General features: G+C 41.6%; 1 protein-coding gene across 6 annotated transcripts in view; it reads left to right on the top strand.

The window, feature by feature from the left end:
- Nucleotides 1-7,830, top strand: part of PDE4B (phosphodiesterase 4B) — a 321,202-nt gene extending 313,372 nt beyond the window's left edge. For all 6 annotated transcript variants that reach the window (XM_067535627.1, XM_067535625.1, XM_067535624.1 and 3 more), the window contains 5 exons: nt 203-302; nt 1,081-1,235; nt 1,352-1,474; nt 2,589-2,771; nt 5,781-7,830. In XM_067535627.1, coding sequence (XP_067391728.1) covers nt 203-302; nt 1,081-1,235; nt 1,352-1,474; nt 2,589-2,771; nt 5,781-6,146 — 927 coding nt within the window. In that variant the 3' untranslated portion in view covers nt 6,147-7,830. The remainder of the gene's footprint in view (nt 1-202; nt 303-1,080; nt 1,236-1,351; nt 1,475-2,588; nt 2,772-5,780) is intronic.
- The last annotated feature ends 5,276 nt before the right edge of the window (nt 7,831-13,106 follow it).

The following is a 13,106-nucleotide window of genomic DNA, read 5'->3' on the forward strand; positions in this document are numbered from 1 at the left end:
AAAGATTCCTTAAGTAATTTTCAGTAACAATTTCCATCCCATATTAAAGTGCACATACTGGTTGAAGGGCTTTCTTCTGACTAGAAATGTTTTGCCGATGGAAGGCTAAATCTTAAAAACACTGACAATTTGTTCTGCACAATTTTCCATGCAAACTGTAAAGGCTGTGGTCACATGCTCATTTGGTTCATTTTTTCCTTAGGCTGTCTTCACAGATTTGGAAATCCTTGCAGCAATTTTTGCAGCTGCAATTCATGATGTGGATCACCCAGGTGTCTCCAATCAATTTCTTATCAATACAAGTAAGTCTTGTTGTAAATAAAGTAGTGCCCCACTAATCTGCAAATGTAGTACACTTTCTCCCTTGGTCAGCAAAGATTTAGTAGCAGATTAAGATCTCAAATTACTGCTTTAAGACTGCATTACTGTCATGCAATATTCTACAGTAGACTACGAGCACGCCACAAAATTGGGTAATTATTAAACTATTGTCAAACTAAAAAAACACAGTAAACTTTGTGATGTGGCCTCCTTGTGATATAAATCGTGTTTATTTTCTTAGTACTAGCTTACAGTGCGTCTTCTAGACATTAATGTGAATTTGGACAGTTCTTTTATAATTAATATGAGACAACGAAATAATCCATAATATATTTTATATTTTATTTCTTATTTTGGATGAGGATAAAGCCAAAGATTAGTGTTTGTGGTTCCTACATGTGTTGGTTCCAAGACAACTGTACGGTTCCATTTTGGGAAGTCCCTTCGCATGTTTCATGCTTTCTGTTGTTAGTGACAGAAAATCATTTTTTCTCTCATTTAAAGCTAGTTACCAATTAAACTGAATAATAATGAGTATATTAGAGTTCAGCAACATGATGCTTGTATATGAGTGTAAGCAGTAGAATTACCACATGCTGTTTGGCTCTGGTGAAACAAAAAGAAAACCAGTAGAACACAGCATGCCTGGTTTTTAATCGTTTATGTAAATGATTATAAAAACTTTAATGCACAGAAGACATGTATCCTGTCTGAAATCATGCCTTACACTTACTGATTTCTTTCACACTTCTTTGCTAGATTCTGAACTAGCCCTCATGTACAATGATGAATCTGTCTTGGAAAACCACCATCTTGCTGTGGGTTTCAAACTGCTACAAGAAGAGCACTGTGATATCTTCCAGAACCTTTCGAAGAAACAGCGTCAGACTCTCAGGAAAATGGTGATTGACATGGTAAGAATTTTACCCTTATTGTCCTCGGGCTGTACCTACTGCTGCTGTTCTTAAAGACAAAAAATGGCTTTTTGCACTGCTGCATTTACTTAAGAAGATTTTCTTCTTTTGTAAAGGTGTTGGCAACAGATATGTCCAAACATATGAGCCTTTTGGCAGATCTGAAGACTATGGTGGAAACTAAGAAAGTGACAAGTTCAGGAGTTCTCCTTCTGGATAACTATACAGATCGTATACAGGTATGTGACTGCAGTTTTCCTTAGATTTTTTTCCATTTTGCACAGTTTATTCTTTGTTGAAGAAACCATGCTGCATAGTTTTACTCTGGGTAATAGGCCTGACATTTGTTGCAAAGTTCAGTGCTAACTTTTTTGGGAATCATTCAAAGCTTGTAGGATCTGTTCTGTACCATGGAGAGTAGCAGAGAGGTACAGGAAGGTCTTAAGGATGGATTTAAGCACAGCAATGTTCTCTCAGTCTCTCTTATTGAAGCTGTTCCATTTTATATAAACAATTAAATCTGCATTGGGCCAGAGACATAATTAGAATGACTCTATAGCCCAATGATTTGGGTACTCATCTGGGAGGTGGGAGACCCAGGTTCCACTTCCTTTAGTCTAGTGATACTTAACTATTTATATGAAGTAGAACAGTTTCAACAGGAGATATTGAGGGAGACCTTCCCCAGAACACCCTCAATGCATAGTAAAACCCACAGCCCTGAGTCTCAGTATTGAGAAAAGGGGATTATTTTCTCAGAGGCAGGGAAAGCCCCATTCCTCCCTCCACTTTGGTGGCAGGTATTTAACAATAGGCTCACAAAAAACCTCCCAGCATATCACTGATTTAACAGAAAGATCACAGTTCATTTTTTTTTAAATCTTCTAATATGGAGAGAGAAGTTGCTGTAAAATATAGAACACTCCATTTCCCTGTAAATCCCTTTGTCCTCAGTTAATCAAATCCATTTTGTTTGTGTATAAGGGATGTTATTCATTTAACAGAGCAGGCATATATAGTAATAAAAGGCTCTGCTTAGAAAAGAAATTATGAATGGTGGGAAGCACCTGTCTTCAAGAACAAACCTATGTGATGGCGTACTGCCACTGCCCTCTGTAAATTCATAGAGTTAGCTGACTTGGCACACAATGCCCTTTTTGCTTCCACAAAAGACCCTGACAACTAATCTCTAGTGTAACTTGGAAGGAGGACATTTTTGAGAAGTTACTTTTTTATAGGACTTTGTATATCAAAGATTTGTGTTTAAAATGTTTGTGATTAAACAAAAATCGGGTGGTCTGAGATCTTCTGTTCTACTTGATTTTGAGAGTTTTCTTATTACTCTAATTACAGGTTCTCCGAAATATGGTACATTGTGCAGACTTGAGTAATCCCACAAAATCCCTGGAACTATATCGGCAATGGACAGACAGAATCATGGAGGAATTTTTCCAGCAGGGAGACAAAGAACGAGAGAGAGGAATGGAAATTAGTCCAATGTGTGACAAACACACAGCATCGGTGGAGAAATCACAGGTAATTTACATTGGGGTACATTTTATTTGTTTCAGTTTGTAGTTTTAAAATTGAATGGGCCAAGTTCATCACTGATATAACTCTGGTCTAATCAGTGGAGTTAAACCAGGGGTGAGTTTGTTCCAAGTGTTTTTTGTTGATTCAGATATTTTTCCAAAAGGAGTGGCATCCTCTTGCTGCATTTAATATGCTTAAGGGTCATCTGCCTTTTCTATTATAATAAAAGTTTTTTTTTTCAGAGGGATAGATAAACATCCAAAGGTTCAGAAGTTTGATTCTGATAGACCCCAAATACCAGGATGTCTCTGAAGCTTTTATGGATTTACATGACCGTTTTAGGTGTTCTCATTCCTGCCTCGCTTCTCTTCATTTTCAAATGCAGACTCATCCTTCCCTTTTTGTGTTTCTACTTCCAGAAGTAATCAGTAATCTAGCTGATCCCCCTAGCTGGGAAGGTGTGATTCAGACTCCCCCACCTACCATTCCTTCTCTCATCCTTCACAATTTCGTTGATCCTCAATGAGTCCCTCCTAAATTTGTTCAATATCCTGCCAGATTACCCAAGTTTTGGCAGTCTCTGTTAGTGGCTATTCTCTTAGACTTCCTGAGTCAGGATCCACTCCAGAAGGCTTTGGACAACAGCCAAATGTAGACAACAGTCAACCCAATGTGGACTACGAGACCTGTGGAAACCCCCAGTTTTTCAGGATATAATGTTATGGGCCTGTTGAAAGTCATGGTGGAGAGCAGATTGGGGAGCCAGGGCAATAATTATCTAAATCGATACAAATGTTTAAAAAAGGAGTTGGCTCCTTTGAAGGCTGGGATATTTCTTATTTTTTGAGAACTAATCGGCACATCCCTAGTTCTCCTTCATAGATTTTAAAGCTAGAAGGAACCATTAGATCATGTGGTCTGATCTGTATAAGACAAGCCATAGAATTTAACCCAGTCAGCCCAGTGTTGAGCCCAATAAGTTGTGTTGGGCTAAAGCAGATTCTGCTCTTCATATAGTGGTGTCTCAGGTGCTTATTTAATTGGCTTGAACAAGAAGTTATCAAGGATTTGTGGGCCCAAATAATTAACAAAGTTGATCATTATTATTTCTAAATGTCCTCCGGTGCTCAACCAAGTTGTTTCAAAATTATTCATGTCGCCATAGAGTAATTTTGTTGGAAAAAAAAAATCCGATTGTATTTGTTAGCCCCAAAACAATCTATGACCCCAGTTTGGCAAGGAAATGTCCACATGCCCCAAAAGGCAGTGTTGATGCATTTTTCTGCTCCATATTCTCCGTTCAGAGAGGCTTTAAAAATGGATTTTGGTTTTGCAGGGAGATCAGGAATTGAACAGAATGGCTACCACTTGAACAAGAAAAGAATGCATAGAGAGAGAGAGAGGGATTTAAATTTTGAAGTTAAAAGGGCCTAAAATAGAAAGAATGCCAAATACAAACATATTTAAAATTCTCAAAAATGTCCTTTTAAATAATGTCCTTTTAAATCTAGTAAATACTCTTTTTAGTTATCAGAAACAGGCAAAACAAAGTGTGATTGTTTGGTTGGATGGTTGTGATTTGAGTTGCTTGTTTAGACAAACAATTAACTATTGGCTTCATTTAAAAGTTGCAACATTTCTGACCATTAGTCCTTTATGAATATTGGGAGTTTTTATAATGTCAATGAACCCTACTGTCCAGTAACCAAACACAGGAGTTTTTTCACTTTAAAAGTGCCTCCAAACATGTGCTGCAGGAAGTTTTCATCACCTTTTTGTTTAAGCTACTCAACAGTATGTTACAATTGAATTATAATGATTCTATTGACATCCTGTTGTGTCTGAAGGAGGCATATGTGATTTCCAAAGCAAACATCCGCTTGTTGAGTCTGGCCCCTTTGAGAGCCGTTTTCCTGCTGGATAGAAATGTTGGCCAGCAGCGTGCGGAGTAAAGTGACACATTTTGCCAAGATGGAAGAATTTCAGTCCTCTTTGTGGCCATTCAGTTTTCTCCATCCTGTACATCCTGTTTATCAGACAATTAAAAAGTGATCCAATTCAGAGCTTGCTTTGCCAATAGTCTGAAGGACTCACAGACCCAATCTGGACCATCATTATTTCCATCAATGACACATCCCCAGGAGGCCTGGATACATATTATACCAACACTGGGGACATAGTGGGGCCTTCGTTTTGTGTTGTACACTCTTTACAAAACAAAGTAAAAATAAAGTAACTTTTAACACCTGTAATAGGCTGCATCTGAACTGAAAAAATGGCAGTTGCCTCTGCAGCAGGAAGGAGAGATTTCTCTCCATTTGAAGGTGTGGAACAGAAAACAAGTCATCACAAACACAAGCTACATGCTTTCATAAGATATCCTTAAAGGTCAAACTTAAGTCCATCAAAGCAGTAACATTCAGAATTAGGGCTGATGGTCAATCTAAGAATGCTGGCTTTTTCAAAGCTGCCAGTCAAATGAATGCTCAAAGGGAATTGCACTGTGATTGCCATTTAAAAAAAAATCAATAGTGTCATTTCAGATACTTCTGCATGGTAACAGTTGGGAGGTGACATTTTAAACCGCAGTGGAGTCTTCTATCTCCCAAAGATTACCTCAGCTTGAGTTTTGCCTTAGTATTGCACCAGAACAGGTTTTTTTGGAGTCGGCTAAAGATTACAGCAAGCCTATTTACAATCATTATGAGATGGCATTGGTATCTCTGAATTCCCACGTGACTGTTGCTTTTAATGAAACCTCCACTCAGAACCTGATTTTAAAAAAGACCTCAAGCCAACCTCCCTTTTTGTAGGTCCAGTTTTGCACAGGCCTTTAGTTATGGGTACAAATGGTCCCATTTAAACACTGGGTTTGTGGGCTCAGTCTGATGTAGTTATTTGCAAACAAAAATAAAGGCTGCTTGTCAAAATCAGGTCCTTAATGGTGTTGAACTTTTTTCTGAAACAATGCATCCATCATTTCTAATGTGTGTGTAATATTTTGTTTCTCAGGTTGGATTCATTGATTACATCGTCCATCCACTTTGGGAAACCTGGGCAGACCTAGTGCAGCCTGATGCACAAGACATCCTAGATACATTAGAAGACAATCGGAACTGGTACCAGAGTATGATACCTCAAAGTCCCTCCCCTCCCCTTGATGAACAGAATAGAGACTGTCAGGGTCTAATGGAGAAGTTCCAGTTTGAACTGACTCTTGAAGAGGAGGATTCAGATGGACCTGAAAAGGAAAGCGAGAGTATCAGCTATTTCAGCAATACAAAAACACTCTGTGTGATTGACCCAGGCAAAAGGGAATCACAAGAAGAGGCTAATATAGAAATTGTGACAGAAGATATGTCACCTGTTGATACATAATGTACTGTGTGTTAGGTGAACTTTAAATACTTAATGAGCATGCAAGCTGTCTTACAGGACTAGCCTGCGATCTAGGTCTGAGGCCTCTTTCCAACATTGGCTAAAAGATCTTCCCAGGTCCTTGAGATTGGAGTCAAGGTCAAAGATTGTGTATGGAGTGATTGCTCAGGAATTAACAGATGATTTATATTGTAGTTAAAGCCTTGTCATCTAAAACATCGTGTTGTTCTGGAGCCAGCTTGAATTGTTACTGAATAGCTTGAAAGTGAACGACACAGAACTGAGAGATTTTTGTACTGCTAGGATTTTGGAATTTATACCAGTTAGACTGATAGAAATTATTGAATAGTAACTCTACATATAAAACTTGTCCACCTAACCACCTGTCTGCGGACCTGTGTGCCTTTTTTGTAAACACTTTCATGTCTTTTCAAGAGCCTATTAATTACACAAAGTTTAGTATAAAACTCTACACAGTGTGTTTCAAAATTGGTGGATACTTTTTTGATTCTTCCTGTTAAAAGAAATAGTCTTCCTTCTCTCATGGGCAATATCTGTCACTTTATTGTGGTTAATCATTTTTACAGGTTAAATAGAAGGGGTGCCCTTCGTTTTGCATTACTATACCTTTAACCGTCTCGTTAAATCTCCAGATGACCATTTAAAGTCATTTCATGGCATTGCACATCTTTTCTGTTTGCTTGCTACATACAACAGTATTTTTCCTCAATGGGGTTCACTTTTGTTGTGCACAGGATTAAGAGTAGTTCTTTTTTTCTAGCACAGTGCAGTACATATACAATTAAGTGTAATAAGGCAGTGTGTGATGTGAGTTCTTCCCTTTGCTCGGTGGAAGCTGCACGCTCAGATCTCTGTGTTTCTCTCACCTGTAGTTCATGTATCCTAGGTTTAGTTCCATCAGCCTTCTCCTGCACTGCCTTGAGCTCTTACATGTCCATTACTGTTTATAACAGTGTATTTATTACTTACTGTATATAATGTAATATTTTGTAAGTTATTAATTTATATAAATTAACATTACCTGTCAACGGTGGTGTTAATTGTGTAGAAAACTCTGGATAAGAGTTGCCTTTTTTTCTTGTAACCTTTTGTATTGAATAAAATAGAAGAACCTGAACATAGCATAAGAGACATACGGAACCCATAAAGGGCATTCGGGCAGCATTAGCTCACAGGGGTTTCATTTTCATTATGAGTTAAGAAGAGTTGTATAGGGGAGAGGGAGAGGGAAAAATAGGATGAGTTGTTTAAACTACTGAAACTGAAAAAGAAATCCCCCGTGAATGCTGCCAACTATTAAATGTCATGTTCCAATTTATGAACAACCCAATGTGAATTTCTATGACAAAATGTGAACTGATGTAATAATTGTGCTGTGAAGCTTCTTCTGACAAAGCTTGTTAGGCACCATAATGGTGTCAATCTCAGTTTGTAAAATATATTTCAAGCTTTCGGTCCAACTTGTGACTAAATAGTGGATGAGAATAGCACAGTTGTGCATGATCAATGGGTTTGTATGTCTGTTGAACACTGCATTGTTCCAGGTGGTTATTTTATTGTTTTCAAAAGTTTCACACAATGTATGTTATAGTATTATATATTGTGTTCAGATACATTCTTAAGAGATTTTTATATGAAGTGAATAAATGAAAGCATGACCTAGTCTTGGGCTCTTCTGGCTGTTTATTTTTTATTAACAACTTTGCACGTGAAATAATGAAGCAGCATCAAAATGTAACACAGGTGGCTATAGTCTACCCTAGAAGTAGGCTAAGATATGATCCCTGACCAGTTCCCATGGTAAAATAAAAACCAGGCCTCCAAGATAATAGCTTCCTGCAACCAGTTCTATAAATGAAAAAGGAAAGGCTTTCTGCAGCTAAAGGGCAAAGCAAGACTTGCATAGCTAGAATCTGTAAGCACAAGGAGGAGGACATCTTCCAGCCAGTCTTCTCCTACTTTCTTATTCGGAGTCTTAGGACAAGTGCTCAGCATTCAGAGACGCTCTTCTTCCTTATTCACCTTTAACCTTCCTGATGGTGGAAATCATCAATGCTATGATCAGCGCTTTTAGCCCTTTCCGTGGCTTGGTTCTGTTGCAGTTCCTGCAGTATGGACAGACATATGTTAAGAAAAGATTCTAACATTATCTCTGTCAAATGCTGCATAGGATCTCTACACCCCACCTCAGTAACACTGACAGGGTGCCTGCCACAGCACTTAGTGCCAGGAGCCAAAAGACAGGTCTGGAGCCACAAAGCTGTTCAGGTTTCAGAATCTGGGTCCCACAGGTTCATGAGTCTTATAGAAAAATATTCCAAACCCCAAACATTAAAATATGGTGAGTCAGGTCTCCAAAATCTTATGTGATTGGCTTAAAAATCATGAGATTTACAAAAAAAATAATTTGGGGTTCCTTTTATGCCTTCTGGATTTTAAGCCGTTAAGGTTCACTCTGGTCACATTTTTCTCTGCAATTATGATGGCTAGAAACTTACTTTTTTTTTTTTTAAATAAAAGCTGAGAATCTCTCATAACCAGTTGGTTACAGGAGTCAAGGTTTTAAGAACAGCACTAAATATTGCAAAACTTGCTATAAAATCACAAGAATTGGCAATAGCATAGTGATCAACTGAATTAGACATATAACCCAGTTCTTCCAAACGATGATGATGATACTACACTTCTTGCTCAAGTTGCTAAACTAGACGCTAGATGTCATGACTAGGGGCATTACAAGCTAAATACCAATTTACAATGAATACCAATATTCTCCCTGATTCTTCTTCCAAATTCCTCCGCCTACTACGTGTCATGTATTGAACTATAAAGCTTTTTGCTTTTCTGAATAGTCACAGAAGTGACTATCCAAAAAAAGCAAGTCTGTACATGGTAAAGTGGGAAAGAATTACTGGAACTGTGAGTACAAAGTACTGTACTACGCAGTGAACTGCTATTTCTGACTGAAATGGCTTCAAACAGGCCCCACTGGGACTTAAGTTCATGTCAAGTTTTACTCTGACTTTTGACTTCTTTGTGAGTTCCTTGAGTACAAAATAGAATCTGAAACTTTCTTAACCAGTGGAAAAAATCGGCCCTAATAAATCAGGCAGTCAATCAACTAAGGAAACTTTCTTAAGAAATCAACTTTCCGCTGAGAATATGCATGAGGAAACACACAACAAAAGTCAGTCCCCTTGACTGCAGCTTCCGAGCTGTAGTGGCGCAATGCACAAGATCAGGCCAGCAATTGGGGAGCAGATAGGATTCCCTGGCCCAGCCCAGTCCTGCCTTTCAGCCACCACGAGTCTGACAGAAACACCTGACCCAGGGGAGGGACAAGAGCAGTGCACCAGCTGCCAAGGTGGCATAGGGGACGAGCCAGAGCACTGGCCACCTGGGGGGGGGGCAAATGGATTTTGGTACAGTGTGTGCCCAGTGAGAAGCGGGGCCAGAGGACGCTAGGTACCAGCCCCAAAGAATTGCTGTAGGAACGACAATAGGAACTACTGGGATGCATGTTTCCAACCTGGAGCTGGCTGTCCCACCACCTCCTCCCCAGTCTCAGTAGCTCCCCTCACCTAGCCCTCCATCCCACCCACATCCGCCCATTTGCAAGGAGCGCCCCATGCCCCCCCCCCCCCCACTCATCACCTACCCCACCTCCCCATTGTCTTGCCAGGTGGAACTGGCTCTCTCATTCAGTACTAAACCAATGTCCCAACAAGAGTTAAGAATGCTGTGCTGCTAGAGGGCCACCATTTTAATGAGGCGACCAAGCTCCTCCATGCATCTGTTTAACAGTAAGGGGGGTAGCGCCTCCCTTCCCATAGCCTGGCATTATTGCAAATCAAGCAATTCTGTTGTCTCCCTCAATTTCTCCAGCAGTTTCATCAGAAGATGTTTTTCACTTGCTGCCCTAAATGGCTGTGCAATGTTTTTCTTCGAGTGCTTGCTCATGTCCATTCCACTATCAGTGTGTGCACGCCTCCGTGCACAGATCCCCGGAACTTTTTCCCCCCTTAGCAGATCCCGTAGGGCCCGCTCCCGCACCCCCTGGCGCCCCACACACGTGCCGTGGTATATGAGGAGCTGCCGGCCCTACGCCCCCCTCAGTTCCTTCTTTCCGCCCATGACGGTTGCTGGAACTAGCCTTGCTCGTAGCAAGTACTGTTCCCTTTGTTTGGACTTGTTTTTGTATTCTGTGTTAGTTTTAGTTAGTTAAGTAGGTATGCAACATGTTGTGATAAGCATATGTAGACTCCATGGATCTGGGTGTGTTGTGGGTGATGGTCATTGTAGCAGTGCAGCTATGTCCGGTTTTGCAGCTGTTGTTCTGGCTGTTGGAGTGGCCTAGTCTGGGGAGTTTGCTTCTGATGATGAGCTTGGAGAGCTCGGGGGGTTGTTTTCAAGGCTTGAAGTGGAGATTCAGAAAAGACTTCTTTCAGGAGGGGAGTCCCGGTCATGTATGAGTTGTAGCTGTTTGATGACACCCCATATGGGTTCCAGTGTGGGGTGGTGGGTGACAACTTAGGGGGTGTGTGTTCAGAGTGCGTTTTATTTCTGTATTGAAGTAGATTTTTGCTGGGTATTTGGGTATCCGATTCCATGATGTGATCTTGCATCTCTGGTGGAGTGTCCTTGTTTGGTGAAAGTGGTTTTAAGGTGCATATCCTTACTTTTGCCTCAGAGTATGTTCTGTAGTATCTGAATGCCAGACTAGATAGATTTCTTGATGTGTTTGGGGTGGCTACTGGATCTGTGAAGGTAGGTGTGATCTGTTGGTTTCTTGTATATAGTGTCTTTAGGGTTCTATTGTTGAAGCTGATTATGGTGTCCAGGAAGTTGACGCTGGTGTGGTAGAGTTTAATGGATGGGTGATAGTTGCAGTGGAAATCTCTGAGGGAGTTTAAACCGTCTATCCAGGGAATGAAAATCTCATCCATCTATCCCAGGTATATCATTGGTTTCATAGTGCATTTGTCCAGAAACTTTTCTTTGTGGTGGCCCATGAAGAGGTTGGTATATTGGGAACCATCCTAGTACCCATATACAAGAAACCCACAGATCACCACATAGATCCAGTAACCATCCCAAACATACCAAGAAATCTGGTATCTGAATTTACGGAGAAGACTATCTTCACAGTCTTTGCAATACGTTACATTTCCCCCATTATTATTAATTTGTATTTCATTGGTGCCTGGAGGGCCAGTTGAGAATGGGGCTCCGTTGTGCTAAGCACTTTACAAACAAAGGGCAATAGACAGTTTCTGCCCGTAGCAGCTCAGAATCAAAAGAGATGAGACACAAAGGGGAGGGGAAGGGGATATAACATATAAGCAGAGTAAAGGTCTTGTTCCACTTTTTTTAATTCTTTGGGTGGGTATTTTTTTAGGAGGGAGTTAGCTAAAGGAAAGACAAAAGGCAGAGGGATAGGGCAGGGGAGCAGAGAGTGGGTAGGCAGGAGAGGAGTGAGTGGAGAAACTGTCAGTGTGGTATAAGAGCACTGGGTGCACAGACCGATAGTCAGACTCCATCTTGGGCCCTAGGCTGCAGGGAGAAGAGAGAACTTGCAACTCACAGCAGGCGCTCCCCGCTGCTATGTCAGGTTTAACTAGTAATAATGTAAGTGTTCAATCCAAGCTCTCTGTGCCTTCATAAGAACACCTCCACAGGGAGCCTGGGGACAGGTGGAGTAAAGCTGAGGAGCAGAGGCCTGGGGGTTGAAGTGAAAAAACAGAGGGGAGAGAATCTCCAGAGTGAAAACAGGTGGCACCATTCTGACCCTCCAGGAGTGTCTGATTGCCCCTGCTGAGGCTGCTCGTGCATCTGCTCCTGCCAGCATGAGCGTTTCTCTGGGGAGGGCTGGAATTTCTTTCTTCTCCCAGCCCGCATGGCTCAGGGGAGCGAGCTATGTCTCTTCCCTGAAGATTCAGCCATCTTCTCTGGATTATGGCACAGTGGCTCTTCCTTGGCAGACCCCGGAGGATGAGGAGGTAGCCGACCACCGCTTGGAGCTGGCGGAGGGAGCGAAGAGGCCATTGTAGGCCCCACAGAAGATTCCTGTGGGTAAGTTAGAAGCTGGGTCCTGGCAGGCAGCAGCAGCTCAAGGAGGGTGGGGATGCATGAGCCACCTCAAGGAAGATGTGGGGAGCAGCAACAGATAAGCACCTCAGGGAGAGGGGAATGTAGGAGCCTTCACCCCACTCCCTGGACTGCTGTTGTTCCCTAGCCAGCTCCCAGAGCAGGATCTGCAATGCCGTAGTCTATGAAGAAAACCTGTAGGATTGGCAGGTCTGCAATAGCTGCTGTTTATATAGGGCCTAAAATGGTCAGTGCGTTGCTAGGAGCAAAACCCGTCCTTCCTTTTGTACCCACAAAGGCTCCCTGGCAACGAAACCACTGTTGTTCCACTCCATAGAGAGGATGCTGTGAATCCTGGGTCCAATGAAGAGCTCAACTGTCTGGTGGGGCCCTACTGCATGCCAGTGTTCAGTAGGTGGGGGGGGAGGTTCAGATCAGAGGATCCACTGTGAGGAAGCTGCTGCCACCCACCACAGAGGTGTGTCAGCTACAGTGGTCCCACAGTCTGGGAAAGGGATTCCTCCTCCCCTATCCCCTGCGTCACACAGTGCAGTATTGCACAGTGCTGACTGGCTGCATTTGATCCTTGGTTCATCTAGTTGAAAGCAACAGCGCAAGCTAACAAACTAACCCCATTCTCAGAGTTGCCCTGATTTCACAGATGATGCCAATACACAAAGAAGGAAGCCAGCAAAGCTGCTGCTTTGTTTCTAATAAAAACTCATCATAGTGCAGGGAGTGGTTGCTGGGACCAGCCAATTATTTGTTAGGCTCCAAGGAAGAGGAGGAGGGTGTGGGAAGAGGTGAACAGATGGACAGGATCAAAAAACAAGAAACAAAATAGTTGAGAGA

Source organism: Emydura macquarii, unplaced genomic scaffold, assembly GCF_026122565.2.
Source record: "Emydura macquarii macquarii isolate MOO-44397 ecotype Brisbane River unplaced genomic scaffold, CSIRO-AGI_Emac_v2 contig_3506, whole genome shotgun sequence".
In the NCBI taxonomy this organism is placed as follows: Eukaryota; Metazoa; Chordata; order Testudines; family Chelidae; genus Emydura; species Emydura macquarii.